Here is a 26,950-nt window from a genome sequence, read left to right as displayed (position 1 = left end):
GTAAAAGCACACTACAACTCGCGGAAGTCAGGCAGCCTTCGTTGGGTCGTGGGCGGGGCCTGCAAACAAACAGGAAGGAACTGCCGGGAGAACGTCCTGGAACCCTGCACGCTGAATGCTGGCTGCCGAGGGACAGGCAGAAAGAGCCCAGTAAGTGGAGGGGGAGGGGAGGGAGGGTGTACGCGCGTGTGTCTGTGTGTGTTCGAGTGTGTCTGTGCGTGTGTCTGTCTGTGTGCGCATGGGTCTGTTTAAGGGGGGGTGCGTGTGTGTATGCAGTGTGTGTGTGCCTGTGTATGCGTGTGGCTGTGTATGTGCGCATGCGTGAGTGTGGCTGTGTGAGTGTGTTTGCGCATGGGAATATGAGGCACGAGATGGGCCCGGCGCCGTGCGCGCCCATGAGGTGAAATCTGCGCTCGTGCCCCTCTCGTGTCTACATTCCCAGAAACGGATAACAATAGTCGTCGATCAGACGCAACGTCTGCTCAACCTAAAAATTGATTCTCCGAAATACATTTCTAACTGCTTTTATATGAAAAAAATACATCATATGTATGTGTGTGTGTATGTATATATATATATATATATATATATATACACACACGCACTCATACACATGATGTAAAAAATGCATCATGTGTATGTGTTTCATGTGTGTGTATATATAGATAGATATAGATAGATATATATCTATATATATATATATTACCTACTGGCGGTCGCCAGTAGGTATATATAGTTAGGATTTTTTCCCTATGGGTTTTTTGAAAATTCTATGTCTAATAACTTTGGCGTTTGTGGACGGAATTGGCTGAAATTTTCAGGAAAATGGCACATTTTGTTTCTGAGCAGCCCCTGAAAATTTGGGGGGGTTTCGTCAAGGGGGGGCCGAGAAAAAAGGGGGGTCCCAAAACGTGTTTTTAACATTGATTTTTCCATAGGGCGGTTAGCCTCACTTTTAGCCCGAACGGCTGAATAGATTTGCACGAAACTTGGCAAAATTGTAGGGACTGGTAGCCCGATGTGCCTTTTGTAGGTCTCAATATATGTGCTCCAGTGGATTTTGAGAAATTAACGTTTAAAAAAAGATATATATCTGTAGCAGCGGACCGGGAAGCGCTCTAGGACGCGTACTTTTCGCGCAACGGAGCTTTGTGAAGCGAAGCTGATTGGTTCTCTGGCGTCTGTCAACATTCCAAAAAGTCCGTAGCTGCCGCCATCTTGTCTCTCGGTAGGATCGAGAGGCAAGAGGAGGCCAAAACAAAGGGGCAAATAACCATAAGGGGGCATAGTAGATCCTCCCTGACCCCCTAGGTTTAATGTGGAGGCTTTAAAACGGCCCCGCGGGGCAAAAAAAAATAATTTTTTTTTTGTTTTTTTGCGTGGGTAGCGCCCGGTCCGGGAACCGGGAAGCTTTCTGGGCAGCGTACTGCAATGAAAAATGAATGATAGACTTTTATTTTTTAAGGATTGTTTATTGTGTTTAATAATTTATTAAACTTTCTAACGCGGCGCGTCATATGACGCATTACGCGACAACGCAGGTCCAGAATATAGTGAAAATGTCTCCACCAACCAGCGGACGGCACACAACCCCTTTCAGCAGGCTAAATAGTTCTGTTAAATGACAACAGAAGGGACAGGCAACAAGAACCATCAGTCAAAGAGGGGAGGGCAAGTTCTTCTCTACCGGGTCACGTTGGAGCGCTACCGGAACTGATCGAATTGGTAGTCTACAGTGTTTCTGGATGTTTCAGACTGAAGCTGGCGTTAGCATGAGAGCACCACCATTTCGTAGCTCCGTCGTGGCCATTCCACGAGCAATCATGCTAGGCGCTCCCCACCAGAAGCCTGCGGGAGTCGGGGGCCCCCCAAGACTTTTGTAGAATCTTCAAGGATGAGGGGACGCTTTCGAGAATGGAGCCCAAGCTCTAGCAGACAAGCGTCCGAGTTCCAAGGTGTCGCAGGCCCATTTTAGTGGACCACGCCCAAATCTGAAGAGATGGCCGCCATTTTGAGAGTCCTGTGGCAGCCGCCTATCTAGCTGAATAGCGGAAGAGGCACAGTGTAGCAAAAGCGGGCTGAATGGCAAATGAAACGGAAAAGGGGTGCCCCACTACAGCGTGTCTTTAGGTGAAACGGATTGTGGGACAAGGTGAAGAATGGAAGAGTCACCAAAAGGAAAAAAGTTCCGCTTGACCCCGGGAGCCGGCCACCTATGTCGGGGGCGATCTCAGGCCACACCAGGGCAACACGACTTGGGGAGGGGGCCGGAGCCAAGCGCCCCCTCCGAGTCCGCGACATGACACCGTCCCTCGGGGGCCTCCGTCAAGCGGTTCAGGGTGGCACCGCATCACAACAGCCCCCACTTACTTTAAGAATAGTGAAGATGAAGCAATTGCAAATAGGCTTCAGACAATGTTACAAGCACTCCTCAAAACTTTGAACTTTCAGAGTGCATGAGTTGGGACAGCGAGGGGTGATTTGGTTTCTCGGATTTGGTTTCTCGGACTGTTTTTCTGGTCTCTCACCACTGGCATAGTTTAACGTTTTCTTGTTTCTAGGACATTAATAGGTTTTATCATTACGTTATGTTATCGTTTCTTTGTTTGTTGTTTAATAAAAGTTCATGTTCATCAGTGGCCTACTGATTTTCGTTTTCCTATTTTTTTCTTTCCAGGTTGTTTCATGGTAAAGTTTCTGTTAACAGGATACAGTGATCACTTCGTTATTATTGCATATGTCCTTTTCACTAGGGGTGCTCTCTGGTCGGGCCAGATGACGTATCTCTAGTAAATGGTCCGGGTGAAAAAGGTGCATCAATCAGTGGGGAGTAGATAGGCATGACAGATTACAACGGGGGAGAAAGGTCCGCATTACGTACCCTTTCACTACTTGCAAAGATTTTCCTACGTTTATATGCAAACAGGGAATACCTCCAAAAAGAACTAATTCCCAAACAGTCAATGTTCGGACAATCAATCAATCAATGAGGAATGAAATAGGTACGACGTGTTAAAGGCTTGCGTTACCTACCCTTCACTATCTGCAAAGGGAGAGAGAATATTCCTATTCTTCCTCGTTTGCAGGTAGAGAAGATCCTTAAGAGAATTAACTTCGAACAATTCAATGCTCGATTGAAACAATCAACAAGGGGTACTGTGAACACAAATGAACGCCGCTTATGTACATACGCATTGCTATTTTCAACAGGTTGTTCCTAATGTTTCTATTTTAGCGAGGTCAAAAAGAGATCCCATTAGTGGCCTACTGATTTTGCTCGATTCCTTTTGTTTTTTTACACGATTTTTCGCTATCTGCAAAGACTAAACAGAGTATTGCGACTCTGTGCTTGTTTGTAAATAGAGAATGAACCAAAGAGAACAATCAATCAAATGGAGAGAGAAGCAGGCACGACGTATTACAAAGGGGGCAAAGGGCTGCGTTAACTACCCTTCACTATCTGCAAAGAGAGAGTACTCCTAATAGAAATGAGGGGTGGGGGGCAGTATTCAAAGCAGATCAGTGTGCATAAACACGAAAATGTTTTTACTTACCACGTACTTGACATTCGACAGCTTATGATATTTGCTATTAAAAAACCATTGAAATTCACTGAAAAAACCATAGGTTATAGACTATATATAGTTAGGAATTAGCATTTACAAAACCTTGAAAATTCACTGAAAAAACCATAGGTTATACACCATATATAGTTAGGAATTAGCATTTAAAAAACCTTATTTTACTCACACAAAACCATTGAAATTCCATATATAGTTAGTTGCACTAACTATATATCGCGCACCCGCAATCCACTGCTGATCATGTCACATATTACATCATTCATGACATGGTCAGTGACATCACTGATGACATCACTGATGACATCTCAAATGACATCACTGATGACATCACTGATGACATCTCATTTGACATCATTCTTGTGCTAATACGATAAACCTCTTCAGACTCTAATATAACCTTAGATACACTCAGTGTAAACAGACACTCACACACTGCCACTCATCCATGGAGTTACTCACACACCCAGTCAGTCATGCAAAGAAACAATCTCACCTCCATTTCTTCAACTATACAGTTAAACACACCTTACTTATTGAAACATATACTAACACATATTTACTCTCTTATACAATCCCTGATACAAGTTGACAATGATCGATACAACCACTCACTCATTCAGTGGCTCTCATGCACAGTTATTTATATATGCCAACTCTCACATGTACTGTGTTTTACATATGTACTTACTATGACATGTAGCATTGAGATATCCATTCACTCATCAATACACTCATGCACACAGTCAACTGCCCATGTAGCTGTTTCCACATGCACTCTTGAACTCATACACCTAGTGAATAAACTGCTCACACATCTATGCATAGAGTCACACACCTTCCAGCCACCCCCACACAAACTCAATCTCCCATAGAAATACTTGGGCAACCAATTAATAACACATATAGCCTCTCGTATAGCTAATGATCAACACATGCAGCAGTTTACAGAACAACAGACATAATGATGCACAAATTAAGACAGTTTAGTCACTAACCCATGCATTCAGTGAGACACATTTAATCACTCACTCATACAGTCAGTCATGCACCTACTAAATCCTTCATCCAGACACTTATACATCCACTCAAGACATATTTTAACTTTACAGAAAAATACAGTCACTGGATGTTGTCATCAGTGATGTCATTTGAGATGTCATCAGTGATGTCATCAGTGATGTCACTGACCATGTCATGAATGATGTAATATGTGACATGATCAGCAGTGGATTGCGGGTGCGCGATATATAGTTAGTGCAACTAACTATATATGGAATTTCAATGGTTTTGTGTGAGTAAAATAAGGTTTTTTAAATGCTAATTCCTAACTATATATGGTGTATAACCTATGGTTTTTTCAGTGAATTTTCAAGGTTTTGTAAATGCTAATTCCTAACTATATATAGTCTATAACCTATGGTTTTTTCAGTGAATATATATATATATATTTATATATATATATATATATATTCCAACAAAGTTTGCTCGCGCAATGAGGACACCCACACCTCGATTCTTTTTGCCTTTTATTGTTCAAGACAGCAGCAGCATGCAGGAATGGGCCGTTGAAAGCAATTCATTGCGCCTTTTCGCCATACGCGTTTCGGAAATGTTCCTTGTTCACTGGCTCGGCATACTGGTGAGAAAGAAAGCGGCACATTAGATTCACTCAAATGTTCATTTAAAGCCATAGTGGACAACAAAATATTTGCTTTGCATCCTGGTTCTTGTAGTGCAGGTAAGTGTTATTTCCCTTTAGTAGGGGCCGCTTTTACTTCTCCTTCATATGTATTTTCCCGTTGGGTTGCTGCTAAGGACACAATCCGCCTGTTGCTTCCCTTGCGCTGAATTGTACAGGTTTGTGGTTCCCAATATCGCGCCCTTTCAACCAAGCGCTGGGATCAGCTAGGATAGCCGAGGGGTAGTCCTCGTGACCAGAGCAGGCCACATAATATTCCAACAAAGTTTGCTCGCGCAATGAGGACACCCACACCTCGATTCTTTTTGCCTTTTATTGTTCAAGACAGCAGCAGCATGCAGGAATGGGCCGTTGAAAGCAATTCATTGCGCCTTTTCGCCATACGCGTTTCGGAAATGTTCCTTGTTCACTGGCTCTGCATACTGGTGAGAAAGAAAGCGGCACATTAGATTCTATATTATATATATATATAGACATATATATGAAACAGGATTCGCCTTGCGTCAAGAAAGAAACGCTCTCACTCGATGACAGGAATCCGGGTGGATTTATTATCCGATGTTAACTGCCATGCCCAACCCGTTTCGATCTAGTCACTTGGACCTTGTTCACGGGATGATATTACACAGGAAAGGGGCATCTTTTATTTCTGTCAGCACACAGTTACTTCCTGTTTTATTACACTGTATTGTGGTACGTGTAGTTTACATGTTTAAAAAGGGCGGTTAATGCAATTTTTAAAAGTGATTTAAATGTGCTCGGTTTACTGTGTAAATTATTAGAACCTTATAAATGTTTTCTTTTTGTGGCCAACTGTGCTTTGTGTCCGTTTATTGCATCCATTTATTTATTGCTCTCCAGCGAGCAAATGTTGTTGTTATACAGAGTCTTATGCGATGCTGGTATCTATTTTAATTTGCAATTTTTATTCCCATCTTCATTTTCTTGCTCACATTGATCTTTGTTGTCACTTTTACAACTCTCTAGTGAGTGGTTGCTTGAGCTCATGTTTATTTGTTTCTTTTCATCTTTTGTTGCGGTTTCCTTCATGGTTTTGGGTCTTTCATTGAACTGTTTTACAGGTGTACATAGAGTTCCTCCTCCTGGTTGAGACCTCTGGGGTCTAGTCTCCTAAATGCCACTATATGTCTTGACTCCTTTTGTCGCCAGATTTTTTCGCGATTACCACCCCTTTCTGATTGTGGGATTTGTTCAGTGGCCCAGTATTTCAAGCATTCCCACTTGCTGTCATGCTATTTTTCCATGTGCTTGGCTATGGCATTCACGCTATCCTTATGTTTGGTGGCTCAAATGTGTTCAAGAATTATTTTCTTTACTTCAAAGATTGTGCTTCCAATATAGCGTAGTTTGCACGGGCACTCAACCATGTAGATTACATATTTACTTTTACAGGTTTGATGTTGCTTGATCTTCCATTTGGTGCCCTTTTTGATGTCAATTTCTTGCTTGTGTGTTGCAATCTTGCACGCCTTGCATTGTTTGCATGGCCAGAAGCATTCTCTTTGTAGCCATGTTATTGGTGCTTCTTGGAAATGGCTATGTGTGATTTTGTCTCCGATGTTTTTGCCTTGCGATACGTGACATTTGGATGATCACCAATGATCTGTAACGTATCATGTTGTAAAATCCCCCAGTGTTTTTTGATGATCTTAATCAAGCTCTTGTTTTCCGCACTGAACGTTATTAGACTTATTGTTTGCGAATTGTCAGATTCCTTTTGTTGTGTTGTTGAGTATGCCCCTTTGTTGTTGATTTAATACTCTTTGTAAGCTTTTTTCAATTACTTTTTTTGGGGTATTTACGTTTCTTAAATCTATTTCTTGCTTGCTTACTGTGTTTGATGAATTCTGTATATGCAGAGCAATTCCTCCTGAGTCTTAAGAACACCCCATATGGGATGCTCCATTTTATTGATTCATTTTGGAAGCTTTCCCCATGTTAAATCACATTGGTGGCTGTTTTTTGCGATGTAACGTTGTATGTAGGGAGTTATTTTCGATATAGATGATTGGAACCAGGAATGTCACATTTTTGCCACTGATTTCAAAGGTGAATTTCAGTTTTGATACATTGTTGTTTAGTTTGTTAAAGTATCTTATGAATTCTGATTCTGTGCCATCCCAGATGATCAGGAGATCATCTATAAAGCGGAGCCATAAAGTGGTCTTTTCCAAGAATTCATCATTTTCTGGTGCCCGGGCCACTTGTTGTTCAAACCATCCCATTGTTAGATTGGCATAATTTGGGAAAGGGAAAAGCCCACGGCACAACCTTTAATTTGTTTAAAAATGTGTTTGTTAAACAAAAAGATCTTATTGTCCAGGCAAAGTGTGATCATCTCGATTAGCATATTGTTATGCTGATGGTATTGAATATTTCTTTTGCCTAAAAAATACTTGCACGCCTGAATCCCAATTGAATGTTCAATATTCGTATGCAACGAAATTACGTCCATGATGACAAGTTTAAAGGTTGGTTGCAATGTGACTCCTTCTAGTTTCTGTAGTAGATCTGTGGTATCTCATAGGTAGGAGCTGAGGTCTTTGACCAGTTGTGCCAAGAAGTGGTCAATGTAGTTTGAAATTCGTTCCAATATGAGCCATTTGCGGGGACAGTCGGTCTCCCGGGGGGATTAACAATGCTCTTATGAATTTTTGGTAGGCAGTAGAATGTCGCCATGGTTGGATGATTGCATTTGAGATATTTTTGTTCTTCTGCATCTATTAATTCTTTATCAAGCCACTTTTGTAAATGCGATGTCAAATTATTTTCAATTTCTTTTGTGGGATTATTGGGTAGTTGAATATAGCAATCCATATCCATTAGTTGTCTACCGGCTTCTGCAATGTAGTCTCTTTTATCAAGGATGATGATATTTCCGCCCTTGTCTGCGGGCTTCATTTCAATAGTTTTGTCTTGTTCGAGTTTATATAATGCTTCTCTCTCCTGTTTTGATAAGTTATCCTTGCGGGCAGAATTTTTAATTTTGTAGAGATCTTCTATTATTGCCTCATGAAAGAGATCTACTTTGTTGCCTGGTGGTAGAGTTGGATAGTTCACTGATCTTGATTTAAGACCACTTTCTCCTGCTCCCACTGGAGGTCGTGATTACTCTAATTCTGTTCGAGCTAACATTTGTTGTGATGTTGAATCTGCTGTAGTGTAGTTCCTATATTCCCAATAGGCTCTGCGCTTTGGAATAATATACACTATAGATTTGACATAGGACTGAGGTCAGTATATCTCTATCGAGTATATTAAACTTAATTGTGTATGCCGACTAACTCAGAGGTCACTAGAAACTTTTTCAAATAAACAAGAAGGGATTAGTTTCTGACAACCACATACACATGACAACTTTGTTTCCCTAGGACTGGAACCAATCTCTTCAGTGTCGTGGAAACAATAGATACATTTTTCACTCAAGTCAATTGTGCATGCTTCGTTTCTACAGAGTTGCAGAGAAATAGTGAAACAGGCGTTTTCATTAAAAGGGGTTTATTGAACTGTCTTCTTTCTCATGCAAGAGAGGTGAACTGCTACAATTGTTAGACAAAATGCAAAGTATAATGCGTACAGCAAGAACAGTAGTATAAAATAATACTGTAATAGCATTGTCTGTGCTTATGACATATATAAAAAGACATACATAAATAACACAGGCTAAAAATACTCAACTGGTGCTTCTAAAATACGCCTACCCCAATGTACCTAACCTAGGTCTAGTACCAGGGAAGAAGTTAGTGTTTGTCTTTAGCATAAGTTATAGTTCTGCCAAGAATTGCCAAAGGTTTCTCTAGGTTCTAATAAGCTCCATACCTTAAGAATGAAAGAGGTTGGTATCTCTGTCTCGGGACTCGATTTCCCAACACCCCGCAAGGGGAGTCAGAAACACTAGAGCTGGATTCTCGGCAGGAGGATGCCAGCTTTTTTGTCAGTGCGTCAGCTGGAGAGTCGGCTTCCTTCTGCACTTGCTGTAGCCAGCTGCGTCAGGCAAGTAGGTAGTCGAACTGCACCGAACCACACCGTGCTTTTCTATAGCAAGTGAAGGTATATTTATACCTTGAAGGTGTTTAGGAATGCCAGCTTTGACGTAAAGTCAGGCATATGAACGTCATGGATGAACCCCTAAGGAATAGTTGTTCATGCATAATAATGAGTTTCTTGGAGAAACCAATAGCCAGGCTAGGGAAAGTCCCTTCTGCTTAAGAGTCTGGTTTTCCAAGAAATCGTCGTGATGTGGATGAACGGATGGAAGTAGCCATGCCTGTATTTGGGTAGCATGAGCTATACCTAAATAAGAACTTGATTTCTATGCCTATATAAGGGCAATGCGAATTGTACCTATATAAGGGCATGAATCGGAAAAATTCATTTGGAATCTATAATCGAACACAACACTGCTCCCATTGTTAATAAAGTTTCCAGACCTTGAATATCTTTGGCCACTAAGATGCTAGTTTGTGTTGTTGGGTTGACTTGATGCTCTATTTTTGTTTTTTCTGCATATATTTTGGCCATATAAGTCATTTCTGGTCTGGGCGATGTCCAGATGGGATGTTGGACAGAAATTCAAACCTTTCTTAAGGACATCCTTTTCAATGTCAGAATTTTATCCAAAAGGTTGATGACATTTAACTCTTGTGAGCTTGATTCATCTATTTCTTGGGCTGTCTCAATCGATCATTGGACCATGTGTCCATGTGTCCATTCTCTCCTGCGTCTCTTGCCTCTTCTTGTCTTCCCCTCTCCTTCTCTTGCCTCTGCCTCCACCTCTCTTTGGTTGATTGTCTTTGTTCTGTTGTTCTAATGCCATCCTCATTTTGGTTATAAAGTTGGTCTTTTTTCTGATGTCTGATGCAGCTTGTGGGGTTCTCTCATTTTCACTTGCATCTGTGCTTGTGAGAGAGTCATGGCTTGAAAACTCCCAGCTGGATTTTTCCAATTGTGCTTTACTTTTTCGCACTTCATGTTGTCTGCCAAAGGTAAAGATCCTGCCTTCTTCAAAGTCTATTTTGTCTCTTTGAAATTTATGTTGCTTTCGGTGTTTGACTCTGTCCTCATGTTTCTCCCGATTTTTCAATATGTCATTTTTCAACTTTACCAAATCTTCCGACAGATCCATTTTGTCTATTTCTTCCTCTCATTCCTTTAATTCTCTTTGAATTACTTTTAGAGCCTTTTCAATATGTTTTATTAAGATCAGGATTAGACCAGTGGATGATTCCAGTAAGTGCTCTCCCCATATGGGAGACGCTCCACTCCTACTTAACTGAGGTATCGATGTTGGCACCAGAAGACCCGTCTATCGTCTCACTTTACAAATCGTCTAAGGGCTTCAAGACAGGGCGACAGTCAGGGCAGCAGTCCTTCGTAGCCGTCGCAAAGCGGGGAACCTCGCAGCAAAGACTTTCGGACCACGACGACATACAGGGGTCGATGAAGTGGCAGGCCTTCCTCCAGAATTTTCACACAAAGCTCCTCACGAACCTCAGGCTTGGACCGGTACTGCTGAAGTCGCCCCACGTTGGGCGCCAAATGAAGAACCGGGTTATTTAAGACCCAGCGGCGCCAGGGGAAACACCCTAGTCTCCGGGTCCACCTGTCTTAGAGTACAGAGACACGGGGTACTTCTTGGTGATGTCAAAGATCAATTTTATGAGCTGCAGCCTGTAACCGAGATCCTAGAAGTACAACACGGTGTATGTTCTCAGGAGACTGCCCACGTACAAAACCCAGTCATCCCTTTTTATACCAAATATTATGCTTCAGGCAAAGATTCCTAATTTACAGTTGACCACACACATGTTTTCACAAAAAGAAAAGGCAGGATCGTGATGACAAGCCCATTTTTCAGTTTGTCCAGCCCATAATCAATTATTGGTCAAACCCAACATTCTTCATCAGACAGGTTGATCGAACCCACCATAAAAACGGGCACATCCCCATCGTAAACGGATCATAAAGAAAGGAGCAGAGACAGGTGTGAGCAAGATAAGACATAGTTATGCGCAATAAAAGGTTTGATGGTGTTTTGTGTCTCGATCCGTAATCTTGATCAGCTACCGGGAAAGGGACTGGTTTAACAAGTTTGGCTTCAGGCAAGAGGGTCGCTCGCTCAGGTCATTCAGAAGACAGCTAAAGTGTACGTGTGCTTGGAGACTTAATCGGCCACTGTCACCGGCCTATGTGAGGGCAACCACAAAATGGCTGCCGTACGCAAGATGGAACCCGAGGGTTCAGTACGGACTCCCTGATTTCATGGTGATCTCGTCACTCGAATAGGACAAAAATACTCATACATCTTGCACTCGCTATATTCGGTCTGCTGATACCAAAATCGTCATGATACGACGACTTTTATAACAAGGTTAGAATTTCAGTACCTCACACAGTAAACCAGGAAGTGTTGGCAGCCATCTTGTGCCTCGGTAGAACCGAGGCACAAGAGAGCAGTGAAAGAAACGTGCAAAATGAGAAAAGAAGGCAGGGTAGAAACACCCTGACCCCCTAGGCCTGCCCAAGGGGTCCCACAAGGACCCTCATGGCCCAAAAAAGCATTTAAAAAAAAAAAAAAGAATCAGCCGAATTTGCGCTGGGTGTGCGAATCCGGTAGAGAAAATGTTAATAAATGAAGCGCGGGCTCCCGCGCTTTATTTAATTGAAGCCCCCGGGTGGGCCAGGTCCCAGGGGCAGTAAAAAACGTGTGGGGGGCCCCAATTGTTTTTTTATAGTTTGGGTGGCCTCTATGGCTCCCCCAAGCCTTAGGAACCGCCACCACCCGGCGCTCTCATTAATTATATTCGCTGGGGCAACCCCCCCCCCCCAGTCCCGGGGACTGCCACCCCCGGGGCTTCTTTTATGTATAGACAATGTACTTGTGTGGACGGGCTCGAGCACCCCCACACGCCCCGGGGATCCCACCACCCCGGGGCACTAATATACAAATTTAGGGGTCTGTTATGGACCCCCGATCCCTGGGGACCACCACCTCCCCAGGGATGTGCCATAGGTGGGAGGGGGGCCGCGCCTCCTGGAGTCAGTGATGGCCCTTGGGACCGCCACCACCCAGGGCGAGCTTCTTCAGTGTCTCGGGGTGCCCAGCCCCGGGACACTGCTGTTTGCAATGACAGGGCAGGAGGCTCACGGCTCCCACCCTGTCATTGCAAACTCTGGTTTGCTTTTTGGAAGAGAGAGCAGCGAACCTGCTCTCTCTTCCAAAAACCAAACCAGATTGCTTTTCCACACAGGGAGCTGCATGTCAGCAGCTCCCCATGTGGAAAAGCGGGACCGTGGGGGAATTGGGGACCCCCCACGGTCCCCAACAAGAGGCCAGGCCCCAGGGTATGGGGTCCCCTGGGCCATGATTGGCCCGAGAGGGGCACCACACGGCCCCTCTCCCCATATTAAAAAAATTTTAAACATGCAAAGCCAGCCCCAGGGGATGGAGTCCCGGGGCCATAAAGGGTCTGAGGAGGGGGGCCAGGTAGCCCCCCTCCAATTATTATTTTTCTTTAAAAACAAGCGCCATGCCCCGGGGGATGGGGTCCCTGGGGACGAATATGGCCTTGGGAAGGATGCCACGTGGCCCCCTTCCATTTACAAAATAAATCAAAATAGGGGTCAGGCCTTGGGGGATGGGGTCCCCAGGGCCTATAAAAAGAAGGGGGCCACACAGCTCCCCTTCTTTAAAAAACAAAAAAACCTGCATCTTGCCAAAGGCCCCAACCCCTCCCTGCAGCACTCTGCAAATGCGCCCCCAGGCGCGTTGTAAGATGGTGAATTAATTCCCCTTGAATACTGGGGGTCCCTGGGGGCCAACTAGCCCACCAGGAACTTCCAGTATGTGCCAGGGAGCTGCTTTGCAGAGTGGTGTTCAGAGGCCACGCCCCTTTTTACACCTCTCTGCAACGCAGCTCTGTGGCGCTTACTGGAGGTACCTGGTGGGCTAGTTGGACCCCAGGGACCCTCAGGATTCAAGGGGACTTTATCCCCCAACTTAAAACGCGCCACGGGGTGCATTTGCACAGTGGTGAAGGGAGGGGGCGGGGCCTGAGGTGACATGTGTGCAAACACCCCCTGTGGCGTCTTTTAAGTTGGAGAATTAATTCCTCTTCAATCCAGAGGGTCCCTTGGGTCCAAGTAGCCCACCACTTACCTCCAGTAACCGCCACAGAGCTGCATTGCAAAGTGGTGTAAAAAGAGACGGGCCTGGGCCACCTCTCTGCAATGCAGCGCAGTGGCGCTTACTGGAGGTACCTGGTGGGCTAGTTGTCCACAGGGACCCTCAGGATTGAAGAGGAATTAAACAAGGGTGCCACACAGCTCCCCTTCTTTAAAAAAAAAAGACCTGCATCGTGCCGAAGGCCCCAACCCCTCCCTGCAGCACTCTGCAAACCCGCCCCCGGCGCGTTGTAAGATGGGAAATTAATTCCCCTTGAATACTGAGGGTCCCTGGGGGCCTACTAGCCACTAGGTACCACCAGTATGCGCCAGGAGGGGTGCTGAGCAGGGGGGTTTTCAGAGGCCACACCCCTTTTGACATCTCTCAGCAACGCAGCTCTGTGGCGCTTACTGGAGGTACCTCGTGGGCTAGTTAGACCCCAGGGACCCTCCGGATTAAAGGAGACTTAATCTCCCAAATTAAAACACGCCACGGGGCGCGTTTGCACAGTGGTGAAGAGAGGGGGCAGGGCCTGAGGTGACATGTGTGCAAACACGCTCTGTGGCGCGTTTTAAGTGGTAGTTTTGATCCCCCTGCCCTATTTTATACTAGGGCCTTACAGAGGAGGTGATGCTAATCACAGGGTACCCCAACGCATAATGTTCCCTAGTGTATGTTGGTTTTTTCACTGTATTCTAAGTGTGGCACAGGATGATTTTGGAACAAGGCTCTTTTTGCTCCTCTTCGGTTCTTTCTGCACATGTCTTGCTTCTTCCTGCACTTTTCTTCGTCTTTGTGGACTTCTGTTGCTTCTTTCTGCATTTCTTTTGCTTCTTTCTGTGCATTTTTTCTTCTTTCTTCACATGTTCTACCTCTGTAGCCATAGTTAGAAACTCGCATTTGAATTGAAATTCACTGAAAAAAACATAGGTTTCAGGCATGTTATAGTTCGAAATTAGCATTTAAAAAACCTTTGAAATTCACTGAAAAAACCATAGGTTTCAGGCACGTTATAGTTCGAAATTAGCATTTAAAAAATCTTAGAAATTCACTGAAAAAAACATAGGATTCAGGGGTGTTCTAGTTTGCTGGACATTTCACTTGTACAAAACGATAGAAATTCCTCCGTTATAGTTAGTTCTGATAAATATAACTCGCGCCCCCGCAATGCACTGCTGATGACGTCACATATTACATCACTCATGACATGGTCAGTGACATCACTGATGGCATCTCCTTCTTAAATGACATCCCTGATGACATCATCCATGTGATAAATTGATGCATCTTCTCACACCCTAATATAACCATTGATACACCCACTCTAAATTACAGACTGCGATTCTCAAAACCATAGACACTCCACCAGCAATAACTACATACACACTCACTGATTCTTAGGTTTACACACACATCCACTCACTCACCTGTACAGTCACTCATACTTATGGTCAGTCAGTACAGGACTATCATATGCACTCAAACACCTATATAAACTATTACACACCACCACTCATCCATAGAGGTACTCACACACCTAGTCAGTCTTGCAAATAATGAATCACACTGCCATTTACTCACCTATGCAGTTATACACACACCAGCTCAATCACTCATACAAATACTAGCACATTCTTACGCTCTTATACAATCACTGATACAAGCGCACACACATCCATACCGCCACTCTCACTTATAGCCATTTATATACTCCAACACACATATATACTGCCTTTCACAAATGTAATTACTCACACATGCACCACTGATATATACATTCACTCACTAACACACCCATACACACACTCACCCACCCATACAGTCCATCACAGATGCAGTCTGGAAACCATGCACCCAGTGAATCACCCACTCACACATCTATGCACAGAGTCACAGACACCCCACCCACATAAACACTCAGGCACCCATACAGATACACAGATAACCAATCAATAACACGTATAGACACTCATGTAGCTATTCACAAACCCATGTAGCCGGTTACACACCAACAGACAGACGGATACAGTCATTCACACAGTTTAGTCACTAACCTCTGCATTCAGTAAGATTTGTTTATTCACTCACTTATAGAGTCAGTCACGCACCTACTAAATCATTCATTCAGACACTTATACACTTACTCATTCTTCAATGCATCAATACGCCTTTTCCTATATATATTAAACATATTTAAACTTTACAGACACACACATTCACTGGATGATGTCATCAGTGATGTCATTTGAGGTGTCATCAGTGATGTCACTGACCATGTCATGAGTGATGTAATATATGACGTTATCAGCAGTGTATTGCGGGGGTGCGAGTTATAGTTAGCAGAACTAACTATAATGGAGGAATTTCTATGGTTTTGTACGAGTGAAATGTACAGCTAACTATAACACCCCTGAAACCTATGTTTTTTTCTGTGAATTCATAAGGTTTTTTTAAATGCTAATTTCGAACTATAACGTGCCTGAAACCTATGGTTTTTTTCAGTGAATTTCAAATGTTTTTTAAATGCTAATTTCTAACTATAACGTGCCTGAAACCTATGTTTTTTTTCAGTGAATTTCAAATGTTTTGTGAATGCTAATTTCTAACTATAAAGTGCCTGAAACCTATGGTTTTTTCTGTGAATATATATATGTGTGTATATATATATATATATATATATATATATATATAAATATATATCACATCCAAAAGGGCACCAGCGCCGCCTGCCCCTTGCCTCTCTCGATGGCGGTTGTGGCGAGGCAGGCGAGACTCAAACTATCCAAGTACACGCTGTGTAACACTTCCGAAAACAGCAGTCACGGACAACACAGACTTTTTAGCAGTCGTTATTTAATTGCAAAAATCTGCAACTCACTCTACGCGTTTTGGGACTTGAGTCCCAAAGTGAGTCTACGACTCCATCGGTGCCGGTAGGGATGCCCTGGTTCAAGCTCTGTGCCGACTGCAACCGACTGATTTGCCTACATTGCCTGGGCCCGACCACGATGACAAGTCGTGCCCCGAGTGCCGGGACTTGACGTCGAAGGCTAGGCGGGTGCGGTCCCGTAAGCGCCTCGAGCTCCAAAAGTCGCCCCGCGCCGCTCAAGGCCCCGGTCCGGAAGGAGGTTGCGGGACCGGTCGCGGGGCCGGAGTCATCACAGCTCGACGAGTCGACACCACTCGTCTGGATCCAAGTCCTCCGGTAAGAGGCACAAGAAGTCGAAGAGGCGACATCACTCTTCTGACTCCCCCCGACGCTTGCGCGACGTGGCCGGGGGTTCGGTTGACATCGCCCACGCGGCTCTGCCGGAGCAGCAGGCGTCTCGGCCTGCTTCATACCAGCCGGTCCCTGGGCAGAACGCGACGCGGAGGAGATCAAGGCCTTCCTCATGGCCATGAGGTTGCTCACTCCTCCGTCGGGTTCCCCGGCGCCTTTGGGCCAAGCGGCCCCGGCGCCGTCGGGTGCTTCGGCCCCGGCGCCGTCAGTCCCGACGCTGCAAGGCCCCACTGGATCCGGATCCGGGTCACCTTAAGACCCCACCGGCGTCAACCCCATGGGTGTCACCCCGGCATCGTCCCTGGTCCAACCCTCGTTCCGGAGCGGCGTCGCTCGACGATGCATCCGGCGCCGGCCGAAGAGGAATTCTTCGAGGATCTGGGTCCATCCTTTATCCCTGAATTTCAGGATATGGACGACGAGGGAGACTGGGGGGGTCTGAGTCATTTCAGGACTGGACACAGGAACTAGAGGAAGCCAGTGGCCTGGATACCTCCCCAGACACTGGTTTTGTCTCCCCTCCTACCGTGGCTATGGAGGAGGGGGCTGCTTATAGTGTGGTGCTGATGAGGGCAGCCAAGGCCTTGGCTCTTGAGCTCCCCGTCGCAACGGAGAGGTCTAACATCCTCACAGAGGTCCTTAAACCGCAGGGAAGCTCCCCAGAGCCTCTACTGCCGTTTAATGAGGCTCTCACGGACGTCCTGTTGGATACTTGGTCCAGGCCCACTACAGGTCCCCCACAGGTGCCCCTGTAGATAGGAACGTCGCTAGGCGCCACCGCCCTGCCTCGGGCGACCCTAGTTTCTTGTCCACTCACCCCACCCCGAGAGCCTGGTTATCCAGGCCTCTACTTCCCAATCCGCATTCCCAACTGCACCACCAGATCGGGAATCCAAGAGGTATGAACAATTCGGCTAGAAGATGTTCTGCTCCCTTAGTTTGGGTTGCGGTCGGTTAACACCGCGTGCCTCTTGGGCCGTTACACCCACTCTCTGTGGGATACGGTCGCGGAAGTGCTGCGTGAGTGCCCGGAGGGGGCCCTGGTGAAACTCGCTCAAGCCCTCGCGGAGGGAAGAGACGCAGCGCGGTATTAAATACGATGTGGACTGGGTACCAGGGACTCGCTAGGAAGAGCGATTTCCACGTCTGTAGCGGTTCGCTGAGGTTGCTGAGGACCGCCAACTTTTCGGCTGATGTTCAGAACACCCTTATGGACATGCCGTTCGATGGCAGCCACCTCTTCGGTGGCAGGGTAGATAGTGCGCTGGAATGCTTTAAGGACTCTAGGGCTACGGCCAAGTCCTTGGGCCTGTCGGCCCGCGCCATCAATCTTCTGCCCCGCGCTCCTTTCGTGGCTGCCCCACACGTCCTGCCAGCCACGGGCCGCAGAATACCATTCAGCGCGGCGGCAGACGTGGTTACCGTCGCGCTGCCAGTCCAAATCCACCCCTGCAGCATCCGCCTCAAAGCCTTCCTAGTCCGAGCTTTCAGGCCCATTTTGCCAGTGGGGGGCAGGGTTCGGCATCACCTCCTCCACTGGCGCTCCATCACATCAGACAGGGGGGTGCTGCAAATCGTCCAAAGGGGCTACTCCCTCCCCTTAGAGGCTTACCCCCCCCAGCCATGCCACCGCAGAACCACCGTGTGTCGGGGGATCACTTGAAACTTCTGCAAGAGGAAGTTGCGGCCCTCTTGGCCAAGGGGGCCATCGAGCCAGTTCCTGGGCCAGAAGTAGGGTGTGGTTGTTACTCCCACTACTTTTTGGTTCCCAAGAAGGGCAAAGGGGGCCTACGCCCTATTTGAACCTGCGGAACGTCAATGGCTTCCTCCGGAAGGAGAAGTTCAAGATGCTGACTCTCGCTCAGGTCTTAGCTGCCCTGGACCCGGGAGACTGGATGGTAGCGTTGGACTTGCCGGACGCTTATTTTCACATCCCCGTCCTGCCGGCCCACTGGCATTACCTGTGGTTCACGGTAGGCCAAGAGCACTTTCAGTTTACAGTGCTCCCCTTCGGCCTTACCAGCGCCCCACGGGTGTTCACGAAAGTGATGGCGATGGTCGCAGCTCATCTGCGCAGGTTAGGGGTTTCAGTCTTCCCCTACCTCGACGACTGGTTGTTGAAGTCGGGCTCGCCCCAGACAGTCGTCAGCCACCTCCAGACTACGGCCGACCTCCTGCACCTGCTGGGGTTCTCCATCAATGTGCCGAAGTCGCACCTGTGTCCCTCACAGAAGCTCCTCTTCATCGGAGCGGTTCTAGACTCGGCGCAGTTTTGGGTTTATCCTCCCGAACAGCGGGTTCGGGATATTCAGGCTCTGATTCCGATCTTTCAGCCGTTATCCCGAGTCTCGGTCAGGTTGATGCTGCGGCTTCTGGGGCTGATGGCCTCCTGCATCCTTCTGGTGCATCACACCCGGTGGCGGATGCAGGCTCTGCAGTGGGACCTGACGTTTCAGTAGGCCCAGCATCAGGGCAACTTGTCCGACCACGTCTTGATCTCGGAGGGCACTGCAAGACAGTTGGGTTAGCGGCAGATCCCTCTCCCTACCCCAACCGGTGCACATAGTTGTGCACATAGTTGTGACGGACGAGTCCCTCCAGGGCTGGGGGGGCCACATGGGAGCCATATCAACCTTCTGGAGCTGTGGGAGGTCCGGCTTGCACTGAAGGCATTCCTCCCCTCTGTCCGGGGGAGTGTAGTGCAGGTGTTCACGGACAACACCACTGCCATGTGGTACTTAAACAAACAGGGCGGGGTGGGTTTGAGTCATCTGAACTGTCTGGGGGGGCACCGATCGGTGGTCGGACGCCATTCTTAACACTAAGCTTTCGTTTGTCACATGATCAGAAAATCATGTGACAAGAGACACATGGTTCCCGAGCATGCCGGGAGTTGTAGTGTTACATGCCCGTTTTTTGTATATGCTGTATAATATCACTCGATCCCTCACAGAAGACCGCTATTTTTGTATAGTTTATTGTATTCACAGATGTAGGTCATTAGAATAATAAAACAAGGGACTGTATTGGGGTATATTTCTATTCACAAACGAAAAACGAAAAACCGAACTTATTGTATTGCATATACCATAAATTCCCAGTCATTAAGATCACTTATTTTATATATATACTCGTACCTAAAAAGGTAAATAGCATGTATATATACTAATTGGCAAATTAATGTACTCATATGCTCGGTCATGTAAAGATGTACAGCATATATATGTGTATGGGAGTGCTTAATAATTCGCAATAAGAACTTACTGTATTGTCAGTCAAAAGGACCTACTCATATGCTCGGTCATATGAAGATATGCAGCATATATATGTGTATGGGAGTGCTTCATAATTCGCAATAAGATCTTACTGTATTGTCAGTCAAAAGGACCTACTCATATGCTCGGTCCTATGAAGATATGCAGCATATATATGTGTATGGGAGTGCTTCATAATTCACAATGACAATACTGGATCATCCATAGTGTTTCAGATACAATCAGAGAGACATCCATGGTATAGGTTCATTAAGACCATCTTGATCGCTATTGAGCTTGTAGACCCACTTCTGATCGATTTTGAATAAGAAGCGGGCCACATCTGGGCACGATTCAGGTATCAGAGGCTGTTCAAGAACAGTTCATTGAAGATCATTCGGACTGTGTCCAACCTCCAAAAAGTGAGCAGTCAAGCGGGTTGCCTGTTTACGACAACGTATCGTACTTTTGTGTTCCAGTATTCTTATCCGAACCTTCCTTGTTGTCATACCCACATAATGTTTATGACACGGGCAAGTTATCAAATAAATGAGATTCTCACGGTTACAGTTCGTGAATCTGCGTTGTTCCCATGGTTTACTTGTCCCTATGTCCACAGATGTAGATTTGCAAGTATGTGGGCACGCCGAGCACGCCCCACAGGGATAGTGGCCTTGTACCGGCGGCAGGTCCCATAATGTGCCCAACAGTCTGCGTGCTTTGTTCTTCGGGCGTGTGTGGACTAGTTGATCCTTCAAACTTTGGCCTCTCTTAAAAGCAAACAAAGGCAATGGGATTTCATCGCCCCCCGTGTTCAAAATCGACCAGTGTTTACGGATGATTTTTTTAACTTGGTTCGATCTCGTGTTAAAAGTGTTCACAAAGGTAATGCGATTAGATTTCTCCTTCGGTGGGTGTATTTCCAGGAGTGCCTCCCTGTTATTGTTCGATGCTCTCTTTCTTGACTGACAAATTATTTTCTTCGGATAATGTTTTTCACGTAGTCGTTCTTCCAAATCTTTTGGATGGACATTAAATGCCTCTTTGTTGGAGCAATTCCTTTGGACCCTGAGGAATTGACCAAACGGTAGATTATTTCTCAGGGCCCTTGGGTGACAGCTATCATAGCTGAGTAAGGCGTTCTTCGCCATTGGTTTCCGAAAAAGCTCAGATTCAAGGCCACTTGCGGTCCCTGTGATCTTTAGGTCTAGGAATGCTAAATTAGTTCTACTGTATTCTACAGTGAATTTCAGGAACGTATTTCGGGTATTCAACCAACGGTGGAATGACAATAAATCCACCTCAGACCCACGCCAGATGACCAGAATATCATCTATGTATCGCTTCCAGACATGGAGCGACACTAGATAAGGGTTCGTCGATGTTAGGACCTCTTGTTGCTCGAAGTTATGCACATATAGATTAGCCAGGCTCGGAGCGAAGACACTACCCATGCTTGTCCCTGATGTTTGTAGGTAGGTAGTGTCTTCGAACCGGAAGAAGTTGTCCTTCATGGCTATTTCTGCCAAATCCATGATAAATGAAACCGGCGTGATAGATTGAGCGGTACTTTGTTCCAAGAGTTGACCCACCACCTCCAGTGTTTCTGTTTGAGGATCGAAGTATACAGCGACTCTACATCGAAGGATACAAGAATATAGGTGTTCATATCATATTGTATTTCTGGTAAAAGGCGTAAAACGTCTTTAGTGTCTTGCAGAAACGTTGGCATGGCCTTAACCATCGGACTCAGAAAATGATCCACAAAAGTGGATAATGGTTCCAAAATGGAACCGATTCCAGAAATGATAGGCCTTCCATGCGGGTCCTGAAGAATGCATAGAAAATATTTCGCTGATATGCTGAAACATGTTGACCACTACTAACCACAGATATTATGTTAAATCTGTGCCTTTCACTCTGTTTTTAGACTTGGGAAACTGGGAGATAATAATAAATCACTGACATCTACTCAGTTTATTCAATTTTAGTTTTTCACGTCTTATATACCTTCACACTGCTTTTTCAGTAGGCACACGTATTACTATTCTCTTTTACTGTACCCTAAGCTTATTTTCCTTTGGTCACAGTGACATCACGGTGACAATTGGTGTGGCCTCCTGAGCAAGGGGGCACCCAAATGATGCTAAATAGGGCGTTACAGTGTGGCCTCTGATGGGAATATTTATATTTCTCTCTGCTCTCGAGCTTTTTCTTCACCTAGCTGTATCATTTCGTTTGTATCCATTATACTATCACATGTAGGGTGTTGGTGTCGGACTAACAGTTGAGTGACACAGATATATTTTGACTTACAGCATCAAATCGCCAATCTAGGTAAGGTCTGTTTAAGCCCCTATAGTCTCGCTCCGCTCAATGCGCATGCGCATTGAGAGGCGAGACCTAAAAACACTGAGGCTACATTGAAAATGTGTTAATGAACAACCACTGGAGCACTCCAGACGCTTTACAGCTAGGCGCGAAGCAAATAAAGCCTTAGCTGATAATGAAGTAAGACAACATACCTATGTAAACAAAACATTTATACTGAAGTGGGAGACATAGTGAGCAAGTTACTGGCACTGCTGAACAGAAGAGAAGAGGATTAAAGAAGGATGAATAAGATAATAGATAATGAAAGAAATGTAGACTAAATTTGAGATTACGCTTTATTGTTTCATTGTTCATCTTGGGTGAAGCAGATATGTACATTCTGCCCTGAGCCAGCAGGAACCAGGACCCCCATTCTGCCTGTTATGAATGAAAGTGTGGGAACACAAATACTGGAAGGTTGGAATAGGGCCCTCTTCAGGAGCGTGGTGTCGGAACTGCTTAAAGTCTGTCTGCTGCTCTTCTCCTTGCCTCCCACTTTATTTTTTATTCTTTGTTTGCCTTATACCGGTCCTTCTTTTCATTGCGTTTCTTGAGATCCAGGCTCCATTTGTTGGTGCCTGTACTGGAGCCAGCTCTGTGACCTGTGAGAATTTTGATGAGCTTACCAAGATAAGAGGTCAGTGTGACACTTGAAAAGTAACAGATGTATGTGATGCCATTCAACAGCTTATCCTCGACACTGGCTTGTTTTCCTCTATTCTGTTAGTGCTGCCACTTTGCATTTGTTTCAGGCTAGTTAGGTGGCAGTGATCTTCTTTCTGTTATATCATGTTGGTGCAGTGTCTTAAAAGCACGCTACTGTGGGCCCATTATGTGTTTTTTAAGTTTTGGTTGCCCAACCAGCTGAGACTGCCACTTTATTTTTGGTCTCATACTGCAATAGGTTCTACATTTCTCACTAGTCTGATTCATACAGCAGTTCCCTCATGACGGTTGGTGGAGGCCCTCTGAGACCAATGACAGCAACTCACATAAGGGGGTTGTGCTGGGAGTTGGGGTGGTTGGCCACATTGCAGTTGTTATGCAGATACAGTGGCGCATTGAGATACACAGACACCAGTATTGCAGTCTGAGGCTGCCTGCCTGACTACAGGAGGTCTTTCCGTAGGCTTGCTTGCATGGAACAACCATTGTCAGATGGGTGAATTCATGTGTGATCACCGCCTGTCTAATAGTGGCTGCAACTATCAACGTGGGACATGAACATAACAGTGATGTCTTTGGATATAGGACTTCCCACCATGAACTCTTTAGTTAAAGTCTCTTTGCTATACTCATTGTCCCTTATGTTTTCCCTCCACTTTTGAATGGCTCAAAATTCGCTGTTTCATTGCTCAGAGGACATTTTCCTTTAGTCTATGGTGGTTACCAAAGGCACGTTTGTATATCATTTTCTGTAGAGCAATCTTAGCCAAAAGGCATGCCGAGCGCTGTATAGCATCAAAGAGCAGCATAGTCAACGAGTTAAACGAGAGGTAGCTGAGACGGTTAATGCATAGTGATGTAATGCTCTTTTAAAGAGGCGAGTCTTCAACTATTGACTAAATGTAGACCTAATGGATGCAGGGATATTGTTCTAGATCCTAGGTTAATGAATGGAAAGGCCATGGGGATCACTTCTTCACCACTAATGTGCATGATGACTCCAAGAGCACCAACAACCCCCCCCCCCCCCCCCTTCAAAAGATGCTTTTCCGGAAGTTTACAAATTAACTGAACTCAGATGGGACTTTCGCTGGATTGTTCATTAGCACATGGCGTTGGGTGTTGGGTTCGGGAGATATTTGGTCTATAAAACAGAGCTTTACATCGTTTTACTTCTTGCTTTACTGTAGTCTGTATCACAATCCTAAAGTTATAGTAACGAAAATGGCTTTTGGTTGTAAATGGTATTTATCAGAGTTCATCTGGAAGCAGTGGTTATTCCGCTGTATTCTTAAGATGCTACCTAAATGTCGTTATTGATTTTGTAGGCTCTGAAACCTGTTATGCTACACTTAACCTTAGGCAACACTTATTTTTTCACAGTATGTAAATCCTACATTTGAAACAATAATGGGCTACCGGAAAGCAGAACTAATTGGAAAAGAATTAACAGAAGTGCCTAAAAATGAAAATAAATCTGATTACATAGATGCAAGAAAATCTTACATTAAGACAGGAAAGGTAAGTGAAAATCCTGAATATTTTTTCATACATTAATTTTGTATGACCTAAAAGAATGTTATGTAAAAAGTAAAGACATGTGGGACCCATTAATCATTCCAGTACTAAAGGTTTAGTCAGCCCTTGTTTAATATGCCCAGTAGGGGCTATGTCTTTTTAGGTATGTCAAAAAACTCACTGAAGGTGGGGCATCAAAGTATTTGTGCATGTCCGAAGGTTGTATCACGTTGTCCTTCAGTAAAGGAGTAGCTTCTGTCAGTCTCTCCTCTCTGACTCTACCTTCCTTGACAACTCACCTTCACTCTAGCTGGTCACTACAGGAATCTCACGTTTCAGCTATACTCTTGCACCAAGGTTCAAAACATTGACAAACTGCAGCTTGCTTGGGACTGGAAGAAACCAATTCATCACTAATTGTTGCAATTGGTGGGCATCAGCACCCATTTTTGGAGACCTGCCCGTATCTTTATAATTTTTCATCAGACTTCAGCACCGAGCACAGCAGAACGAAAGATAGGAAATGAGTCACAAAGAGTGAAAGCAAGGATGGGAAATAACGTGCAGAGTGAGATTTAAAAAAAAACCCTATATGTGTAGGATGATGGAAGAAACGGGAATGAGAAGGAATCAAAACTAGGCATTGATAGTTTAGGCAGGAAGGAGGAATGCTCCCAGAGTTTCAATTTTGTATCAATTTTAGCAAAAATGCTGGTTCCCCCATCCCCAACCAATACGATCCCTTTTCATATACGATTCAGATATCAGCCAGATTAAATCAAATTTAGGAACTCTGTCATGCAGAATAGTTGACACTGTTTAGGAGTTTCTAATTGTCTTTATAAGGCTCTATAAAAATGTTTTCATGATATTAAGAGTTATTTATTGAAGCAACCCTCACAACTCTTTGTTTGCCAGATGCGTGGTTCACTGTGAATTGTTTAAGGAGAATTGATCAATACATTATTTTGTTTCCAAGACAGAAAGACATAAAACCTAGAATGCTGATCAGGGTAATATTGTCGTTCATGTCCTAATTTGTACAATGCCAACTACTATGCAAATAATTTTAAAGAGATTGTTCACAGATATCATTGTAGTAAACGTCAACCAATTTGTGTGCTCTCTTGAGTCTTTTAATTGTGAAAATGTGTGGTATGTACAGGTTTCAATTGAGTTTTAGAGTTCGAAGTGCAGAATAGGAAGCTGATTGCAGAAGGACATGGAAATCTGATTTGGAACTCTTGAATTTTGATATTAAGAACTGAACCATGCAGAAAGTCTTAAAATCTGTGTTTTTGAAGTCTGCATTAAGATATTCGTCCACAGTACTTGGCCTTCTTGCCTGGTCAAGGGACCAAGCAGAAAATTACAGTTTTCATACATTTTTGCAAGATTATCCTAATATAAATATGTCTCCTTAGAATTCTTTAAAAGACTTCCCTTTAAATATGGGTGTTGTTCTTCTGTGTGGTGCAATGTTTGTGATTTCAGGGATCCTAAAAGGAGGCTCCTTTCTGATTCTAAATGTATTTCAAAAGTCAGTCCAAGAGGAGATACAGTGCGAATTTCAGGAATTTCCTTAGTCTCAAATCAATTGCAGAGGCTGATGTTAACCTTTCTCGTGTACTAATCGAGGAATGGTTAATTAAGTGGGTATCATATGACACTTTGGTTATTCGTTTTATGGTTCTATTGGACATTGAAGCTGCAATAGATGTTTTCATCGCGCAAGTCAAATTCTATTCGACAATATCTGAAATTGCAAACTCCTCTTTCATCGCTGAATGCTGTGCTGAGATATCAGTCAACCTTTGGAATCAGTTTATTGTCCAGGCACATTTCGAAGTGCAAACAATACTAGTTGTTGAGAACACATTTTAAATCCTGCCCTCAGCGTGCAGTTTAACTTCAGCCATTAGCAACTACTTCAGGTGCATTAAAACACTAGAGTAGAGGGACTACTTAGATAACTCTCAGCCTTGTATTGTATTGTATTGTATTGATGATTTGTAAAGCGCGTTGGCTACCCAGGGGCGTCCCAGCGCTATAGAAAAGAGTGAGTTGGGCTGGAGAGGCTGGAGTAAGAGAAGCTGAGTGAAAAGTTAGATTGGAATTTTGCTGAAGAGCCAAGTTTTTAATAGTTTACGGAAGGTGAGAAGGTTAGGTTCTGATCTGATAGGGAGGGGAAGGGAGTTCCAGATCCTAGCCAGGTTGTAAGAAAGCGAGCGGCCTCCACATCTGGCCTTCCTAATGAGTGGTACCAGCCTTAGATAACTCAAACCCTCTTAGTCCCGGGGAAGACCTGGCTGATGTTCAGGGGCTGGCAAATCACTACTTTCACTCCATGAACAACCTCCTAGACTAAATTGCCCCATTGCAGCTGAAGAG

General features: G+C 44.8%; 1 protein-coding gene across 2 annotated transcripts in view; it reads left to right on the top strand.

Annotated features, from left to right (window-relative positions):
* PDE8A (phosphodiesterase 8A) overlaps window positions 1-26,950 on the top strand; it is a 2,294,608-nt gene that overhangs the window by 1,287,271 nt on the left and 980,387 nt on the right. For both annotated transcript variants that reach the window (XM_078684749.1, XM_078684748.1), the window contains exon 8: window positions 24,425-24,562. In XM_078684749.1, coding sequence (XP_078540875.1) covers window positions 24,425-24,562 — 138 coding nt within the window. The remainder of the gene's footprint in view (window positions 1-24,424; window positions 24,563-26,950) is intronic.

Source organism: Lissotriton helveticus, chromosome 3_2 (assembly GCF_964261635.1).
Source record: "Lissotriton helveticus chromosome 3_2, aLisHel1.1, whole genome shotgun sequence".
In the NCBI taxonomy this organism is placed as follows: Eukaryota; Metazoa; Chordata; class Amphibia; order Caudata; family Salamandridae; genus Lissotriton; species Lissotriton helveticus.
The sequence above is the reverse complement of the archived record's forward strand: the minus strand, read 5'-3'. Positions and strand labels throughout refer to the sequence as shown.